The sequence below is a fragment of the Bos grunniens genome, chromosome 11, assembly GCF_055505025.1.
Source record: "Bos grunniens cultivar Pamir isolate PY7600 chromosome 11, Bosgru_T2T1.0, whole genome shotgun sequence".
Lineage (NCBI taxonomy): Eukaryota > Metazoa > Chordata > Mammalia > Artiodactyla > Bovidae > Bos > Bos grunniens.
The window spans coordinates 79,726,849-79,747,399 of NC_141175.1; the positions used below are offsets into that span (position 1 = coordinate 79,726,849).

At 37.2% G+C, this 20,551-nt stretch overlaps 1 protein-coding gene across 18 annotated transcripts in view; it reads left to right on the forward strand.

Moving 5' to 3' along the window:
- Positions 1-20,551, forward strand: part of SRBD1 (S1 RNA binding domain 1) — a 244,657-nt gene that overhangs the window by 10,763 nt on the left and 213,343 nt on the right. For 11 of the 18 annotated variants that reach the window (XM_086327142.1, XM_086327143.1, XM_086327144.1 and 8 more), the window contains exons 4-8: positions 4,482-4,862; positions 10,737-10,903; positions 15,089-15,206; positions 16,268-16,406; positions 20,424-20,520. In XM_086327142.1, the coding sequence (XP_086183268.1) occupies positions 4,482-4,862; positions 10,737-10,903; positions 15,089-15,206; positions 16,268-16,406; positions 20,424-20,520 (902 nt within the window). Of the gene's footprint in view, positions 1-1,340; positions 1,698-4,481; positions 4,863-10,736; positions 10,904-15,088; positions 15,207-16,267; positions 16,407-20,423; positions 20,521-20,551 lie in introns of all 18 variants that reach the window. The other 7 variants (XM_086327157.1, XM_086327159.1, XM_086327158.1 and 4 more) reach the window with 2 other exon arrangements.

Below are 20,551 nucleotides of genomic sequence, written 5' to 3' on the forward strand. Positions count from 1 at the left end.
TTGTCAGCTTTTCTTCCTAAATTGCTTCTGAGTATAAAAATGCTTTTACATCTAGTTTTAAAGAAGCCTTCCCTTGACTCCATATCCCTTTCCAGTTAGCTGTCAAGCTCACACAGTACAACATAAGGGGGTCAAGGCCAAGGCCTACTGACTGATTGAACTGGTAAAGATAATGAATCACTTTTTTGATTTAGACACTTTACAACTTTCAGAGATAGTATAAAGAAGGATGGTCAGATTCTTCCTGGAGTTTTGGGTTTAGTCATAGGCTACCTAATTAGCATTTGAAGTGTTATGAGTGATTAAAAAACCCATGAAGGCGAAAGAAAATGTACTATGATTATTCAGTCTGTCAAAGATTCAAGTTAAATAAAGGAGAAAAAATATTTTCATGGCTTGTTAAGCTTGAGTATGTCACTGGGGAAGGCTGTAGAATCTTAGAAGCTTTAAAAATGGAGCAATATTGCCATATGGTTTTCATCTGTATTTTGATCTAAACATGCTTGCTGTTGCTGCTAAGTCACTTCAGTCGTGTCCGACTCTGTGCGACCCCAGAAACGACAGCCCACCAGGCTCCCCTGTCCCTGGGATTCTCCAGGCAAGAACACTGGAGTGAGTTGCCATTTCCTTCTCCAATGCATGAAAGTGAAAAGTGAAAGTGAAGTCGCTCAGTCGTGTCCAACCCTTAGCGACCCCATGGACTACAGCCTACCAGGCTCCTCTGTCCATGGGATTTTCCAGGCAAGAGTACTGCAGTGGGGTGCCATTGCCTTCTCCTAACATGCTTAGATTTACCTTTTCTCAAAATTTTTGGTCGTTGGACTTCTTTACACTCTTAGAACTTACTAAGGACCCTAAGGGACTTTTGCTTATGTGGTTTATGTCTGTAAATATGTACCATATTAGAAATTAAAAATGAAAATAATTGATTAATTAAAAATATTATTAAACCTATTTCGTGTTAATGCAAATAACATGTTTTAATGAAAAATAGGTATATATTTTCAAAACAACCAAAAATTAATGGAAAGAATGATGTTGTTTTACATTTTTGCAATTATCTTTAATGTCCGACGTATAGAAGATAGAAGATAATTTAAATAAAAAAGAAGGCCTCTACACAGGTATGTATTTGGAAAAGTAAGTGATGTTGTAATATCTTAGATAATTGTGGATATTTGATACTATATCCAAACTCAGTAAGTGGTACTTTCTAAAAGATTTCTTTGTGGAATCTGTAACGACACTGTATTCTATTACATTAAAATCTGTTGGTCTGTGTTATTTGAATGGATCTTTTACCCATGCATGAACTTGTAACATTATGTGTTGGTCTTTAGGCAAATGATGAGGCTTCCTTGGTGGCTCAGTGGTAAAGAATCAGCCTGGCAGTGCAGGAGATGTGGGTTCAGTGCCTGCATTGGGAAGATCCTGTGGAGAAGGAAATAGCAACTCACTCCAGCATTTTTGCCTGGGAAATCCCATGGACAGAGGAGCCCGGCAGGCTACAGTCCACGGGGTCACAAAGAGTTGGATACGACTTAGCGACTAAACAACAACATTTGGAAAATACTGGTTCACAGATTTACTGTGAGACAACCACTGCACGTCAGTATGCATTGGCCTGCAGCAGAAGTTCCTTATGTGAACATTTGTGCTTTACATACATTTCAGTACAGAACATAAATATGAAAAAGGTGTGTTTTCAGGGATTGAAATTGTAAAAATTAATAACTTATACTGATTCATTCTTAAGTGAAACTGACAATTGTTTTATTGCAAGTGTGTGACAGTGAAGGGAGCAGTGATTATTAGTACGGCTTGGTGCACTATCTTGGTTTTTGCTACCATTGCTCTTGTACCATTAGTGAAATGTCAAGTGCCTTGACATTATTATGAAAACAGTTGTGAACTTGCAGATCTCTTGAAAGGATCTTGTGTCTGTGAGAAACACTGATAAACATTAGATAAAATTTACTTGAAGACTCCAGTACTTGAAGATACTGTTAAGTATCTAATTTATGATTGTTAGTTTTTCTCTTATTTTGAACTCCCCAGCTTTAAGTCATTTTACTTTTTCTTTATTTCTTCAAGTTACTTCCTTTTCTCTCTCCTAGTAATCGGTTTGGGTGTAGTAGCCATGATAATGATGGTGGTATCAGCAGATATTTGATTACTTATCATTAGCCAGGCAACATGCTCAACACTCCACTTGTATGATCTTATTTATTCTTCACAACCTGTTGAGTCAGGTGCTGTAATTATCTTGGTTTTATAGACGAGAAAGCCAAGGCAAGAGATGTTAAGTGACTTGCTCATGGACCACAGATAGTAAGTCATAGAACTGGGTTTCTAAGTCACGAACGTGAATTTTTTCAGCATTTCAGAAACCATTCTATCTCGGATATTTTTATACCAGCCATTGTCGTAAGAGTATATAAGACCAGTGAAAGTCGCTCAGTCGTGTCCGACTCTTTGTGACCCCGTTGACTATACAGTCCGTGGAATTCTCCAAGCCAGAATACTGGAGTGGGTAGCTTTTCCTTCTCCAGGGGATCTTCCCAACCCAGGGATCAAACCCAGGTCTCCCACATTACAGGTGGATTCTTTACCAGCTGAACCATAAAGCAAGCCCAAGAATACTGGAGTGGATAGCCTATCCCTTCACCAGCAGATCTTCCCGACCCAGGAATCAAACCGGGGTCTCCTTCATTGCAGGTGGATTGTTTACCAACTGAGCTATCAGGGAAGCCTGTATAAGACCAGAGTGCTGGTTTAATAATGCGTAGTTTTGATAAAACCATCACAAGGAGTTAAGTTCCTATAACTAGCACTGTCTCTCATTGGAGGCTGAAGTAAGTAGAGAAATAATAATCAGAAATTTACTTGATGATCATGGGCTCAGATTAGGAGAATTAGATAAATTTTGGGGGTTTATTGAATACCTAATGTGGTCAAGGTGCTCTGCTTGTCACACTAAGAACTGAATGTTTTAACTGCATAAATCTAAGGTAGTTTGATGTATCCATCTCACAAGACGCCAGTCTTACCACTGGGACCAAATTAATCAAAATCTGTTTTCTGACTTTTTCTCTTCTTTGTGCATTACCTAGAATGCTGATCGTATTTGCTTTCTACAGATCTCCTTTTTCTGTTCCTCTGGGGCTGAGAACTCTTGTATGATTGACATATTCCTTCTTTAGCTATGTCAATTAATTTGATCAGGTTATTATCAGCTCTTATGGACTTCGGGGGAAATTCTATTTTTGTACCTCTGTTCTTATCCATTTTGTTCAATTACAAATGCAATACTGACAGGGCTATTTAATGTATATAGTTTCCAGGTTAGGTGGTGATGGGTGGGCGTTAGGATGAGGGTGTGGTTTGTAGTTTCTAGTATTTTCAGTAGTCAGTAATTCTGGGAAAAAATATCTGCTAGGAGAGGAAAGTGAATATTTACTGACATTTAATTTGGGAGTTCTTTTGTTCGAGTTTGTGCCATCTGCTTCACTCAGGTAACTGAAAACAGGCTAGCTTGTGAAATTGAAAATTCCATGGGGCAAGGTCTGTATTTTATTTCCCACTCTAGTGTCAAAACAAGTGCCAGATGTCCTTGCTTCATTCCCGAGCTGTCACCCGGCAGGTGGGTGGTCCAGAGAATAACCCCTGGACACCTGTGTGTACTGCCCTGCAGACTCCTACGAAGAAAAAATGCCTGATACTCTTGCTGTCCTGCCATGTTTTCTTTCAGCAAAATGGGTGGCAGGCATAGCCTGTTGAGTTTTATGAGCCTGTGTTACTCTTCTCTCATAAAATGTTGACTTTTGATTGCAGATTTTAAATCTTGTTTTTTCTTCCAGGTGTATACCTTCCCTTTACTCATTAAAAAAAAATGAAACCTTTTATTTCTAGATAATTGTAATTTCACATGCAGTTGTAAAAAATAATACAGAAAGATATCATGTACCCTTTATCCAATTTCCCCCTATGGTAACATCTTGAAAAACTATAGTTAAATATCACAACCAGGATATTGACATTGATAAAATCCCAGTGATCTTACTTAGATTTCTCCAGTTTTATTTGTATTCATTTGTATGCATGTGTGTGGATATGTGTGTTTAGTTTTATGCAGGATTACCCTATGTGTAGGTCTCTGTATCCACCACACAGTTCCATCACCACAAGGATCCCTAGTATTGACCTTTTATAGCCATATCCACCTCCCTCCCAACTTCCACCCCCAACTCTGACCCCCCCCAAGTAACCGTTAATTTTTTCCAGGAATATTATATAAATACAGCTGTACAGTATGTAAGTTTTGAGATTGTCTTTTTCTCTCCATTCAACAATTTCCTTGAGATTCTTTCAAATTACTGTGTATGTGAATAATTTGTGCCTTTTCATTGCTAAATAATATTCCAGGTCCATTGGTTTTTTTAATCTTCTAATTCTCATGTGTTCTCTTTGTGGTTTGCTAGAATAACTCTGTCGCTATTGCCGATGTTGATTTAGAAGACAAAAACAAATTGGAGACTGGGCAGACTCTGAAAACAGCAAAGACAAAACGGAAAAATTCAGCTCAGTCACCTTCAGCTCGGAGGACTAAAAAGCTGAAAACTGATGAAGAAGCCAACAAAGCCAGCAGCTTAGAGAGCAGAAATAATAGCACAGAGATACCATCCACTAGCGCCATGTGGGAAGGTGGGTGTAAGGAAGAGGAGAACAAAGACTACTTTACGTGTGGTCAGCCCCCTTTGAAGAAAGTGAAGACGGAAACGTGTCCTCAGGGGCAGCCTGCCAGGCTTCCAGAAAATATCAGTAATATTGAGGAGGTGGAAATGAACTGGGACATAGTACAGGTATGCACAGCCTTATTCTGTCACTTCAGTTTGATTCTTTTTGACTGGTATGGGGTGAGGGAAGACCTGGGAGTTTTCAGTTCCCTTGTCACTTTGCCAGTGGTTCCTGTAGGCTTTGGCTCTTGGGTACGTTGTTTGGTATTATAGCTTATTGTCATTAATTCTTCAGTTAAAAGCTGCGACCTCAGGAAAGTAGATTTCTTTCCATGGTGTTCTAGTGAACATGTATTCTGTAGACAGATCACCTCAACAGATTGGGCCCTCCTAAGTTCCTTGGTACGTTTTTGCTTTGTACTTGGACTGTAATTCCCCATAAAAGCAGTGCAAGTGATTAAGTCATTGGCTGTTAGTACATCTATTTAACTCTTAGTGTAATGTTGTAATACACTATGAACCAGGCCTGCTGCTGTTGCTGCTGCTGCTGCTAAGTCGCTTCAGTTGTGTCCAACTCTGTGCGACCCAATAGACGGCAGCCCACCAGGCTCCCCCATCCCTGGGATTCTCCAGGCAAGAGTACTGGAGTGGGTTGCCATTTCCTTCTCCAATGCATGAAAGTGAAAAGTGAAAGTGAAGTCGCTCAGTTGTGCCCAACTCTTAGCGACCCCATGGACTACAGCCCACCAGGCTCCTCCATCCATGGGATTCTCCAGGCAAGAGTACCGGAGTGGGGTGCCATTGCCTTCTCTGCCTAGTAACTTCTTAAAGGAAATTTCTATCTGAATTCCAACTTGGGCTCCCATAATTATATTTCTTACTACAGGAAAAATCATATTTCTTCCAGTTTCTTTGACTAGCTTTGAGGATGATAGAGAAGACCTGAGGAGTGACTCATTAAGCAGTGATTCCCAATGTTTTGTCCACCCCCACACACTCTGTAAACATTTCAGACTTAATCATAGCAGTACCCCTCAGGGTGGATGGGGATCACCTCCCTCCTTATTGTCTGACGCATGGTGATTCTGACGAGTGCTCCTTCCTCTGCTGGGAAATACTGCTCTAGAGCCCAGTGCCTCTGCTGGGAAATACCACTTCTCCGTCTGGAATTGTCTGTGTGTTACCTTTCTCTTCAAAGGAAGTTCTTTTTACCCATGCTGCCTTTTCTATTACCTACTAGTTGAACATTGCCAGTAACTTTTAATTATGATTTTTCTTCTCTCTGACTCATTAAGGAATAGAATGTTGCCTCATAGCCTTCTTCTCATTCCTGAACAGTCCAAAATTGAGAAACTGCATAATTAGGCTCCTTTCTATGCCTTTTTTTTCTTTTTTTCACTTAAGCCTACAAGGAAATGTTTTAAAAGACATTTAAAACAGCCTGCATCAGGTTCACCCTGAAGGCTTTCTTAACATGCACATCCCTTAGTTCCAAACCAGACCTACAGGGGCAGGTGGGTGTGTCCCACTTCCCGTCTCTTCTCCTTAACTTTTCAGCCTATTTCTGCTGTTGACATAGATCTACCTCTAGTAGTTGACCCTGAGTAGGAAGGAGGGGGAAGGTTTCAAAGCACAGGAAGTCTCTTAAACTATGGAAATAAGTTTTGCAAAATGAAGTCAGGGGTTAGTTATTCTATGAAACTCTGCTTCACACCCATATCTCATAATCTGTGTAAAAGAAAGAAATGAAAATAACCCTACCTATGACAGTTGTTTACAGGTAATAGAATCCTGCTTCTAATGAGCTTAAGCAGAAAAGAGGATGCAGGGGCCTTTCGAAGAATGCAAAGGACAAAGCGTGATCAAGTCTCCTAAGGCCTTGAACCAGAAATTGGAAAACTGAGGACTTGAGGAAGCCATTTTCTCAATTTTCTCTATTTCAGAGATTTCATGATCACCCATTTTCACCCCTTCTCTGTTTGAGTTGTTGTTTTCTCTTGGCAGATCAGAAAGCAGATCAGATTTCCCTACTTCTTTATGAAAGGTGGGAGATGATAGCCCCACACTTCATTTACCATTAGTTTTAGCTAGTGAGGAGGGAAAAGCGTACAGTGAGAACAGGTCCCCAGCTGCCATAGGGTGAGTGGCAGAAGAAGAGCAGCCAGGAGTAAAAGTTTCATCTGTAAATCGGTAGCAGGAATGTCCATGAGATGTTTCAATATGAAATGGAAGCAAGCTTTCAGGTCTAGAACTATTTTATGGCCTTTGACCGTATTATCTGGGTAGTATGAATGTGCTTGTCTTTCCTTTCAATTCTAAGTATCTTTTCTCCTTATATTAATAGTGATTTTTGGCAGCTCAAACAAGCCTGTTCTCAGAATGTGCCACTCCGTTGCATGTGAGTTGGGAGAAGTGGTTGGCTCAGCTGCGACCTTCTCTGAGCATCCTGAGGACCACTAGTAAGCTCAGCATTTTCTAGATGGGTTTAGGAAAATTGCCTGGGGAACTTTAGGTGTGACTTGTTGGGGTTTTTAAAAGATTTAACCAGGTACAGTCATCCTTGCCTAATCTTGAATTACTTTTAAATCTTGTCATATATGTGGACTTCCTGTCCTATACTATTTTCCATTAGCAGGAGAGAGAATCATTTTATCTGCCAAACATGGTTGAGAATAGTGGCAGGTGTTAAAGGGAAACAGGAAGAGCAGAGTGAGAGTCAGCAGTGCCAAGTCAGTCAGCAAGACAATCAGGAAGGCTTTGAACATTTGAGTGAGACTCAATGAAATGCCTGTGGTATACATATTAACTGCCACAAAATGAAATGTTTGCCCAAGTTCTTAGGGGAAGTTCTGACAAGTATCTCATTAGTAAGGAATGGTTGATGGAAATTAACTGTATAGGAATTATTGTCTTGAACATGAGGGAAATGTTATTTATATTTCCTTCATTTTAAGGACCATGGACCCTGCCTACCATGATACCTTGATCCTCTTAACTTTTTTCTTTCAAGGTTTTTTTTTTTTTTTCCAACTCTAAAGTTCCGTAACTTTTTCAGGAGCATCACTGTCTCATCTGGGGAGGGACTGTACCTATAAACACACTTTGTATCTATTTCCTAATCAGGTTCTGGGATCACCAGACTCCTCGGGGAGAAACAGCCTACTTCATTGCTTTTCTGCAAACTGCAAATATGTGGTTGCCTTAAGAAATTAGTTTTTGTTAAAGTATATTATATCATTAAGCAAATATATTGTGAATACCATAACCTTTATAAGAATTTGAAGAGATGACTAGCTACAAGCAGTTTTTGAGAAAATTAAATGCCCTGAAGTGGTGATTGCTATTATGTAGTCTATTTTGAGGGAGGTGGAGTAGAGGAGCCATATGCAATATATTAGTAATGTTTGCTAAATCAGGGGAGAAGAGTGAGCAAAACCTACTTATTAGCCATTTTCCCCATTCTTGCAAGAGATGATGTGGAAATATGTGGGTGAGGAAGACCACGGGGTGACAGAATAGGGGAAAGAAGTGGGAAGGAGACGAATGTCTCTGAATTAACTTTCTCACAGCACTTTTACACATAAGCATGTGTCACTTGTTAGGAGGAATTTAGTAAAAACAGTTGGATTGACCCTTGCTTTTTATAATATAGCTGGAGGTATTTATTATGGGCCTTAAAACAAACTTTCTGAAATATATATGGAGAAAATTGTACTAAAGTATACACCTCATGAGTGTTCAAAAATGTAAACGTGTAATAAGCTTCCAGATCAAGAAACAGAATGTTACCAGCAGCCTAGAATCTCTTTATACCCCTTCTCAGTCCTGTGTCCCCTTTCCTAAAACCACTCTTCTGACTTCTAACATCATACATAGTTTTTCCTTTTGCAGTCTTTAGGAAACTTATTTGTGTGGTAAAATAAGTGATGTAATAAAGTCAATAGCAGTAATAGAGAGCATTTCAGAAGGGAGTATCCAGTTGCTGGTTTGATTTTTGAAAGAATAAAAAGTTCTTTCTCTCAGTGCTAGTCATTTAAGTGTTATTTAATTTAAATATAAGTTATTTTAAACTGCAGATGCTGCCTGGATTATTAAAGCAATAGTTTAGTTGTTGATACCCAGAAGTTTTCTTTTTTAACTGAGAAGGTGGGAATATAGACTTTGAAGAGTAAATTCTCAGGCTACTTGGAGAGAAGGCCATTTTGTTAGGGGTTTTGGACACCATGACGGCACCATGTCTCCTCTGCAGTGGGATTCAGGAAGAGAAGTGAGACAACTTGATTAATTTGTACTTTTGCCTGAAGAATATCATCTTGCTTTGCCCACAAATCAAATTTTCAAAGAGGAGTAAATAGCTTGTGGGACTTTTGGCCATTTACTTGACTTCTTTGAGCATCAGTTTTTATACCTGTAAAATGAGAATCAGTTCAGTTCAGTTGCTCAGTTGTGTCCGACTCTTTGAGACTCCACGGACTGCAGCCTGCCAGGCTTCTCTGTCTATGGAATTTTCCAGGCAAGAATACTGGAGCAGGTTGTCATTTCCTACTCCAGGGGATCTTCCTGACCCAGGGATCAAACCCATGTCTCTTGCACCTCCTGCGTTGGCAGGTGGATTATTTAGTACTGTGCTACCTGGGAAGCCTGCAAGCACAGTAGAAGACAGTCTGGGTTGTGGGGAAGAAATGAAGACTAATACTTTTATGAACGCAGTTTGAGATGCCTAATAGGTTTTCAAGAGAATACATCAGGTAGCTTACTTAAATGAGTCCAGAGCTCATGCGGAAGAGAGCAAGGGCTGGAGATACGAAGCTGACTTTCTCACCAGAGAGTTGGTGTTAATTCATCAGAGTGCATAATAAGATGTAGGCCTAAAGGATTTCAGGTACACAGAGGAATGAAAGTATCCTCAATAGTCTCTGGAGTTCAGCCATTTATTTCATCTGTTGTTTTGAAATTTAGTCTGTTTTATATATTGCCTTGATTTTTTTGACAAGTTGATAATGACAGTTCTTTAATTAAGTTTTGAATTTTTCTTTAATTTTTGGCATATCTCGAGCAGTAGGATTGAAATAATAATAAAACATATGCCTTTCATGCTTTACTTTAAAAATCCACTTGGGTTTTGAGAACAGTAACTGAAATTGGATTTTATTTTTTCTGTTCTCCAGGCTGACTTCTCTGAACTTTTCTGTTTACATGTACCTTTTGCTGAGACCTATAGACTTTTTTAAAAAATAATTATTTTGAATATGTGGTAGATGGGAATCATAGACAATGCCAAAGACACAGAAGGATCTTCCTGCCCTAGCTCTAAGTCAACCAATTACCTTTCCCCCAAATAAGCCATGTTCCAAGTTCTTGTAGTTCATTCCATATCAGATCATACAAGAGTAAGTTACATGGTATTCTTCTCCATGGGTGTATAATTTATTCACCAGTTCCCCATTGTAGACTGGTTTTTGCTAACTTCTACCAGACTAGAAAAAGTTCTTCAAAAAATATCACTGTAAATAAGTATCATTTTCCAGAAGTATGAATATGTCAGAACAAAATTCCCAGGAGTGTAACTGCTGGATCATAGAGTTTATGCGTTATAAATTTTGATAAATACTGCCAATTGTTCTTCCTCCAGAGGTTATAGCATTGTACTTTCTCATTAACAATAATTGAAAGTGCCTTTTCCCATCATTTATGCCAACACAATGAGTTACCAACTTTTTAATCTTTGATGCCAATCTGAAAGGTTAAAAATACGTATCTCATTGAGCCCTGTAGAATTTGGATGATACAAAGTGGTTTTTATTGGGTTTTATTGAATTAGTGAAATGACTATTCTGTGATTATCAATATATATTCTATATTTCATGCAATTCTCTTTTTTAAAAACCACAGCAGTTTCTAAGTGACTGGAAAACATTATTTGATATTATATTTTAAACCATATATTATAATATGTTTACTTTTCAGGGTTTTAAATCACTAAATGTGCTTAATTTGCAGGTTTTATCTGAGAGAACTGATATTGAACTTTGGGTTTGTGCCAATATTATCCGTCTCTTTAATGATGATAACACAATTCCCTTCATTATACGTTATCGAAGAGAGCTTATTAATAATCTTGATGCTGATTCCTTGAGAGAAGTTCAACAAACTCTAGAGGAGCTACGGTAAGAAACCTGGGCAGGGGTGAGCTTTGTGTAAGGGGAAAGAGGGTATGTGAGCTGATGAGTGGAAGCAGTGAGAAAGAGAGTGATAGTATATTTTAACAGTGCTGATATTTTGTTTTCTTGATTTATTGTGATCTGAATATAGTCAATCCCCTCCTAAAAGAGAAAGCCAACTTCATTTTACTTATTTAGAGGTATTCAGAGTCCCTCTGCTGGTGTGTTCATGCATAGCTTGGGCATGAATCTACAAAAGGTGGTTTGCATTATTAATATGAGTTTGAATGTCATCTTCTCTCATAGAAGTGATTTTGCATAATGCAAAATTAGAACTACCAGCATGAAACTCAGGAAAATACAGTTTCATCTAAATCTTCAATAGCTTTTGTAAAACTGTCCTCTTAATAACTTTAAAGTCCCTATTAAAAGGAGAGTTCTTTAAAAGTATCAAGTTTGCTAGGAAATAATGTATATTTCCCTTTTCTAGTCTTTTAGAGGATATAGTAATTTAATGGTAGTGGATTGTAACTTGTTTATGATTATAGAATGGAAAACACCCTTTAAAAATATTATTCCTGTGGACTTATTGTAAGAACTCAGAAATAAGCATACCAGAGACTATAAGTATCTAACTATATTATTCGGTAGAGTTTATTTAAACACTCTTCCCCATTCATTTATTTACTACATGTATCCTACCTGCCAGGTGCTGTGTTGTTGATACCTGTGTTCTTTAACAAGGATCTGGTTTAAATTGGATATAATCTTACCATCAAGCCATTCTAAAAGCGCCAAGGATTATTTTTATTAATAGAACAAGCCTAATAATTTTGGAGGGACTTGCATCTCACTAACATTTCTATCCCTTTTGTGGAATTTCTTTTGGTGCCAGGAGGATTCAAATGCTAATATGTTGGAAGTTATAGTTCACTGAGAAGCAGAATCAATTAGCCAACCCAGAAATATAAATGACAGTTTAATCAAGTGGTTTCAGAGTCACATCTTCCAGGGCTAGTCTAATATAATCAAGCTTAAAGGGCTGCAAATCGGAGATGACAGATCCTAAGAGGGCCAACCACTGCTCATCTCTAACAGACCATAGTATGCAGTCTTCTCTACTGAAATTGCTGGATCTTCCATTTTTGAAAAACCAGCAATCTGAATTTTGATGTAAAAAATTTTGTAGGTCAAGCAAAATCATCTACAGGCCACGTCTAGAAGTCCAGCAGTTTACAAATTCTGAAGTAAGCTCTCTGTTTGGTTGAAGGCAAAGTGATGAAGAAAATTTAAGGATTTAGGGGTGTGAATTGGGGAGAGTGTCACAAAAAAGCAGGAATAGTTAACTTAAAAAATATTAAAAGTATTCTACCAATTAGTTTTTTATTGAGTGCGGGACAGATAGGAGCTTTATGTCAAGATTACTATTATTATTATTTTCTTTTTCTCTAAAAAGCATTTCGGCTACAACAGAATTCAATTTCTAGACATCTATTAATAAAGGAATACATTAAATATTAGTAGAGGATTATTTCTGTTAGTAAGTGTGGCAATGATTAGTAGTGACTTAGAAGATCTTTTTATGTCATACAGAGATTTCTTTTTGGTTATTAGGTATGGTATCTGTTTTTCTTAAGCTTTTTCTATGACTAGAGCATGGTTTTCAATGTGTTAACTGCTACTCATCAATGAGTAATGAAACTAATTTAGTGGGTCATTACCACTTTAACAAAAATGAAATAGAGAATAGGAAATATGAGTGCAGTTTCTGTAATAAAGGTAAATATTGTTTGATGAAACTATCATGTGTTTATATAACTTTATTATTAGGTTGGTGCAAATGTAACTGTGGTTTTTGCGTTGTTGAAATTTGCTGTTTGATATTGAAATACATTCTTAATAAATGTGGTTATGGTTATACACCTTTTTTTAAAATTTATTTTATTTTTTTATTTTATTTTTAAACTTTACAATATTGTATTGGTTTTGCCAAATATCGAAATGAATCTGCCACAGGTATACATGTGTTCCCCATCCTGAACCCTCCACCCTCCTCCCTCCCCATACCATCCCTCTGGGTTGCCTCAGTGCACCAGCCCCAAGCATCCAGTATCGTGCATCGAACCTGGACTGGCGACTTGTTTCATATATGATATTATACGTATTTCAATGCCATTCTCCCAAATCATCCCACCCTCTCCCTCTCCCACAGAGTCCAAAAGACTGTTCTATACATCTTTTTAATGTGCATTTCTCGCTTTATGTTTTTTTGCTGATGACTTATTACTTACTGTTTATTTTATATTTATTTTGGACTATGGAAAAGATGCTAGAAAAAAGCAAACTTGAGCAACTTTCTTATTTGAGTTCAAAATGGGTCATAAAGCAGTGGAGATAACTCACAACATCAGAATGCATTTGGCCCAGTAACTGCTAACGAACATGTACACACGCATTGGTAGGTCAAGAACTTTCACAAAGGAGATGAGAACCTTGAAGCTGAGATGTGTGGTGACCAGCATTGGAAGTTGGCGATGACCAATTGAGAGGACCAACAAAGCTGATCCTCTTAAAACTACGTGAGAAAATTGCCGAGGAACTCAGTGTCGACCATTCTATGGTCATTTGGCATTTGAAGCAAATTGGAAAGGTGAAAACGCTTGATAACGTGGGTACCTCATGAGCTGACCAAAAATTTAAAAAAATCATTGTTTTGAAGGGTTGTCTTCTCTTCTTCTCTTATTGTGCACAACAGTGACCCATTTCTTGATCAGATTGTGACATGTGACGAGAAGTGGATTTTATATGGCAACCAGTGACGACCAGCTCAGTGGTTAAACTGAGAAGAAACTCTAAAGCACTTCCCAAAGCCAGACTTGCACCAAAAAAAGGTCATGGTCACTGTCTGGTGGTGTTTCATCCTCTCCAGCTTTCTGAATCCCGGTGAAACCATTATATCTGCAAAATATGCTCAGCAAATTGGTGAGATGCACCAAAAACTGCAATGCCTGCAGCTGGCTTTGGTCAACAGAAAGGACCCCATTCTTCTCTGCAGCAACAACCGACTGCATGTTGCACAGGCAACACTTGAAAAGTTGAATGAATTGGCTACGAAGTTTTGCCTCATTTAGCATACTCACCTAACCTCTCACGAACCGACTACCACTTCTTTAAGCATCTCGACAACTTTTGCAGGGAAAATGCTTCCACAACCAGCAGGAGACAGAAAATGCTTTTTGAGTTTGTCAAATTCCAAAGCACAGATTTTTATGCTGCACAAAAGAGCAAGCTTATTTCTCATTGTTAAAAATGTGTTGATTATAATGGTTCCTATTTTGATTAATAAAGATGTGTTTGAGCCTAGTTAAAATGATTTAAAATTTGTGGTTGAAAACCCCAGTTACTTTTGCACAAACCTAATGAATATGAAATTATATGTGTATATATTGGGTTGCAGGGTAAAATATATTTCTTACTGAGAGTCCCTGTTAAAAAAGTGAATTAAAAAATGACTATGGTTATGGACAGTAAACTTCTGAAGATGCCTCGCCTCTCCCTTATATGCAAGTTAGTGGCTCCTTGGCCTTTTGTCAAAGTGATCCTGGTAGACTTCAGTCTCTGAAAGCAGTCTTGGGCTATCAGGAATGTAAAAGACACAGAGAGGTGTGATCGAAGGACTGCATATTTCTTCCTGTTTAACTTAGAATCTGCTGCCTTTGGGTTTTGTTTTTTTTGTTTTTTTTCATAAGTAGATTTAGTTTTCTTTTCCATCAATCATTTTTACTAATTAATATTATCATCTCTCTAACTTTCTGCCTGTTATTTTATCAGTACTATTATTAGATTATAAATAATAACAGGTAATAAAATAGGATGAGAGGTTTTAATAATAATATATTCTAAAATATCAAGATTCTGAAAACCAAGGAGAGACTAAAATACTATTTCAGCTTGAAGGAGATTGTAGACACATAGCAATTACATAAAACTCATTCTTAGCTGAATTCAGTATCAAAGACATTATAGGAACAATTGGTGAAACTTAAATGAGATCTGAGTGTTAGAATATAATATATCAATATAATATCAAACCCAGGTCTCCAGCATCGTGGGCAGATTTTTTACCAGCTGAGCCAAAAGGAAGCCCATAATATCGATATTATTATATATTACAAAAATTTTTATTTTCAGGGCTGTTGCAAAGAAGGCTCATAGTACAATCCAAAAAATTAAAAAGGAGGGGAAGATGTCTGAGTGCCTGTTAAAAGCTTTGCTGAACTGTAAGACTTTTGAAGAACTAGAACACGTGGTAAGGAACCCTTTTTATTTAATGTAATACCTACCTGAATATATTATAATTTGTGTCTTTTTATAGTTAAAAAATAGCTAGAAATAAAAAGCCACAGAGTCATCAGCCACCATCATTATTTAATTCAACAAAATATTCTTTATTCAGTAAACATCTTTTAAGCCTTTTTGTGTGTGTGCTAGGCACTTGGATTTACAAAGATGACTAGTGTATAATCCTTGTCTTCAAGGAATTCCCAGTCGAGTAAGGAAAAAGAGTAGGTAACAGAAGTGAGAAGCTTGAGGGAGAGTGCTAAGCTGGAGACACAGATGTGAATGTCTTCAGCATGTAGTTGGTATTTGGAGCCATGAAAATGGAAGATTTCACTCAAGGAAAGATCATAGGGTAAGCAGGTCAGGGTAGACCATTGAGAAAAACTAACTTTTGAAGCATGGATAGAGGAAGGGATAGCCTAAGAAGGAAACGTGGAAAGAATAGTGAGAGAAGTATGAAGAGAATCAGGAGATAAGGTACCCATAGGATTGAGGCAGAGAGTCATAGAAGGAGGTAATGATCAGTGGTCTTAAGTAATTAAATATAGCAGGGAGTTTTGGCAAGATAAGGACTAAAAAATGTTTATTTGGTAATTAGGGGATCATTATGGCTCTTTGTGATACCACTTTCAGCAAGGTGTATGGAAAGAGAAGCCAGGTGGAGGTGGGTTGAGTAGTGAACATGTACTCAGAAGTAGAAGCATTGTGTGTGGACATGTTTTAGAGGAGCTTGCTTGAGTTGAGAACTTGTAGTCCTTGCAGCCCAAGCACTGAGTTTGTAAAGGGAATGAATCCAAGCAAATAGCTGACTGTAAGCATGTAGGAAAGTATAAAGCATTTGATAAGGAATAACTGTTTTTATACATCTTGTATTCTTTGTTAGTATTAATTCCTCTCTGAAGGAAGAAGAAAGAGTTGAAAAGAGGATGTCTTTAGCATTCTTGCATGTCCTCTCATTTTGTGTCTTAATTTTAACTTTTGCTTTTTAAAATTTATTGATTGGGTATGCTTTCTGACTTTTTACCCTAGTCAGCGCCATATAAAACTGGAAGCAAAGGCACCAAAGCCCAGAGAGCAAAGCAGTTGGGATTAGAAGGAGCAGCCAGGACACTGCTGGAGAACCCAGGGGAGCTGAGTCTTCTCTCTTATATTAAACCCAATGTGAAAGGTACTTAATTGTTTAAAGAGGTCGCTCCTGTTTCTTTTCTAATTTAAAAACTTAAGTTAAAAAATTGTTTCATTAAGTAATACAATAGAATAGTATAGCATATAAAGGGCAAATTATTCTAATAAAACAAATCCCAGTATATCTCTTTCTTAGCCATTTAGCTTTCCTTTTTTGATAAAGTGCCTGTTCTTGTCTTTTGCTCATTTTTCTGTTGTGTTGTTTCTCTTTTTTCTTATTAATTTGTGAGTATTTTTTAGATATTCTCTCTCGGAGTTATATGTGTTACAGATCTTTCCTCCCAACTTGTAACTTCTCTTTTCACTTTGTTTATGGTATCTTTTGGTAAATAGAGTCTTAGTTTTATCATAGTTGATTTATTTATCTTTTCAATTTTATTAATCTTTTCTTTTAAGATAATTGCTTTTTTTTCTTTTTAAAGAATTCCCTTTGCATCCAAGATTATGCAGATATTCCTATATTCTTTTAAAACCTTTATCCCATTTCTAAAAACTTATAAAGATTTTACAATTAAAAAGTCATATCTTCTCTTTAGAAAGAATTTCAACAATTCAGACAGACATGAATTGTAAAAGAAAGTCCTACTCCCACACTTCTGCTCTCCATGAGTAAAATGCTTGTCTTTTTCTGAAGTGTATCTTCTTATCTCAGTGTGTGTACATGTACAGGAAAGGATGAAAGAGGAAAGGGGTAAAGGAGAGAGATTTCTAAGAAAAACCCAAGGAAAGTGACAAATGATACATGTCAAGGTGTATTGGTTTTATTGTCAAAATGAGCCTTGAAGTGAGAGCTTTTTAAGTAAGAGTGGGGGCTTTTTTCAGGGAGTGCTCTGACAGGATTGAATGGGGAGATTGATTCTCTAGGGATCACTGCTCTCATTCTAGTTCTTTTTGACCTTCTGTTCTTTAGGCTGGGAGATTGTCTGTAGGGGGCAGTCTCTGATAACAAAATCTGCAGGATGTACTAAACTGTAGAGAAACAGCGTACTGAAACCTGTGTTTTTTTAAAAAATAATCTGGCAAATACAGATTTGCAGTTGGAAAAATTGAGTATGTGTGTCTGTGAAAATATGAATATCTGCTCATACCCAAGTACACCCACCTTAATATCTGTATTGAAAAGGGCAGTAATGATAAGAAAAAGCAAATTTGTATTATTTGAATTTAGAAATGGGTTGAAATGAGTAAAATTCAAGTTTAATTTTTTAATGTGTATTTTCTGTTATATTTTCAAATGGTTGCAACTTTAATATTTTAATGTTAGCTGCAACTATTTAACCAAGCATTGAGGTTAGCCACAGTGGAAACTATCTGAGCCCAGTGTTGGTATGTTTTATTACAAATGTTGGAGCTTTCAAAATGTTAGATGCACAATGATTTATGGTTTGTTTTATTTTTAACTTCTGGTCTGTTTCCTTTCCTTCTACTCTTCACCTCCTCTGGTACAAAGTTTTCCTTAGTTCACACACATACTGAATTCCTATTCAGTATGTTTGATAACCTTATATCTTTTAATTGGCCTGTGGGGTGATGCTCATGCACTATCTGATGATGAGCACTAGGTAATACTTCTGATAATGGGGTAGGTTGGGCCCAGCACAGTTACACATCCCAGAACCCATCTAGCACACATACAAGAACTTCTCTGTTTGCTTTTCTCCCTTTTTCTTTTACTCTAATCACAAACATAGTATTGTAATCAATTCTAAACAACTTTGAATTGCTTTTCAAAGTTTGCTTGGAATGTTTTTCCCTTCTGTTTCTTCCTTCTTTATGCCACATACATCCTCATGATTACTCTCTGTTCCTTACTGTTTTTCTAAATAAGTATTTTCTTTATTCCCATCATTCCTCAAAGAAGTATTTCAGAAACCAGATATTTCAGTGTCGCCACCCTCTCAAGATAGGAGGCACTTTTAATTACCACAGACCAACAAGAATTGGTGCAAATCAGAAAGATAGCCTGTGCTACAAATGGACTACATCCTAGAAGATCCAGAATATCCCTGTACAAGGAGGAGTAGCTAATTGCCCCTTTGTAAGTAAGATGAGGTGGTGTTAGTGCAGATAAGCTGAAGAGAAGTGTTCAGTTTTTTAATTGTGGAGGTTTGAAGAGCATGTGGCTGTAAAGCTTTCACTGCAAGGCAAGGGATATGATTTTCTGGTTCTCTGGACATTATTTTCTCCTGATTTTACTGAGGTGCTAAACTTTTTGAACTCTTGTTATCCTTGGCTGTATTAAGCCCCAATGAACAATTCTCTCTGATGAGACAAGGTGCTTTTTCAAAACACACAAGACTCTCTTCAATTCTCTCTCCCTAGTTGGACTGAGATGGGGGGTTTGTAATTTGGATGAGCTTTTGGAATGGCTGAATGTTTCTACCTGTTGTTAAGCACTCTGGCTCTGAGGTGGTTCAAAACACCTCCCTACCAATGGTTTCTTTATGATTTAATGAGTATCAGAATCATCTGGGATGCTCTGTAAAACAATAAAATGCCACAGTCTAGAATCTATATTTTTAGCAAGTATGTACTATAATTTTATTTTAGGGTCCTTAGACTATACAATCCATTGTTCTAGAGCTTTTGAATAATTTTAATTACATATGGTTCGTTAAATTCATAAGGTTTACAAATTGTATCTCCCTCAATAATGTGAACTTTTCAAAAACTCTTTGTTTTAATCGCCAAATCTATAATTTCCTCTTTCAGTTCTCTCTCATTAATTGATCTCATTGTAGGTTCCCCTTTTACTACTGACTTCTCACCCTGGTACTCTCCTTAAACTTTGAGTGATGATACTCTGAGGTACTTTTGGACCCCAGGAATGAGTGCATAGTGAGTCGTTTTCTAGGATAAAGACTGGTCTAGTGAGAAAGCTAACACAGAGCAGACATCTATTGACTGCTTACTATGTGCCATAGCTGTTCAAAGTTCTTATATATATAGCCTTCCACCTATCAAAGATTGTTCCTGAAAATTGCCTCATAGGGAAATTCTCTTAAAATGTAAACAGGATACCTATTTCAGTTACCAAATTTCCTTGAAATAAATGCAATTACATCATTAGTTAAGATCAGTTATCATAATGCAACCCAACAAGTTATTTCCTCTTTATTAATTATTCTGTAAGTCTGTCCTGCTCTCTTTGTCTTTTTTACCTGTTATTCATTAAATCTGTGCTCTTAGAAAAACATGATACTCGTGCTTGTGTAATTGAAGCTTTAATGCAAGAAAAAGCTTTAATGGAAATAGAACAATAAAGACAAAAGAAATGAAGGAATGCATTGCAAATGATTTCTTGGTATATAAGCTGATATTGCAGGGACCATAATATACAAGACACACTGCTGTAAATTAGCAAACTGAAAGCACTTGGAGAGAACTTAACATACCATTAGTAGACAGTTCAGCTCTAAGATGAACAGCCACATAATGACTCTTGTTTTGTGCTTATTTGAGATTTGAGACCTATTTCAAATAGGTATTGAAAATGTGAATAAATGCCTCATAAACAAAATTGGGATATTAATAAAATTCCTTGTAAAGGAGAATTTTTATAACTGGAATGAAGTAGTATACCTTGGGGTATGACTATTAATATGTATTTCCTATAACCACACTTAATATTTGTAAATAGTTCATGAAGTAGATACTATTATTACCGTTTTTATAGGAGTCTGAGGCACAGAGACGACAAGTAACTTGCCCAGCACACATTTGGTAGATGGTAGAGCCAGGATTAGACCAGGCAGCTGGCTCCAGACTTGCATTTTTTTACCACTAGGTTATATGGTATGTTAAGGCCCTGTATTACGGTTTCTGGAGGCTTGTTTTCAATGCTGAGGGAAGCTTGTCACTGCTATGATACGTTTCTGTCTTAAATTTGTCGGTTTAAGGTTTTATTTTGACTGGAAAAAATTTATTGTGATTTAATTATAGATTTAAAAACCAATCTCTAGTTCTTGCTTTTGTTTTCCTTCTTACCCTTCTCCTAAAGGGCTTTCCGCACTCCAGGATATTGAAACAGGAGTGCAGCATATTTTAGCAGACATGATTGCTAAAGACAAAGACACACTTGACTTCATTCGAAAATTGTGAGTAACTCTTGGAGAGTTTTCTGCTCTG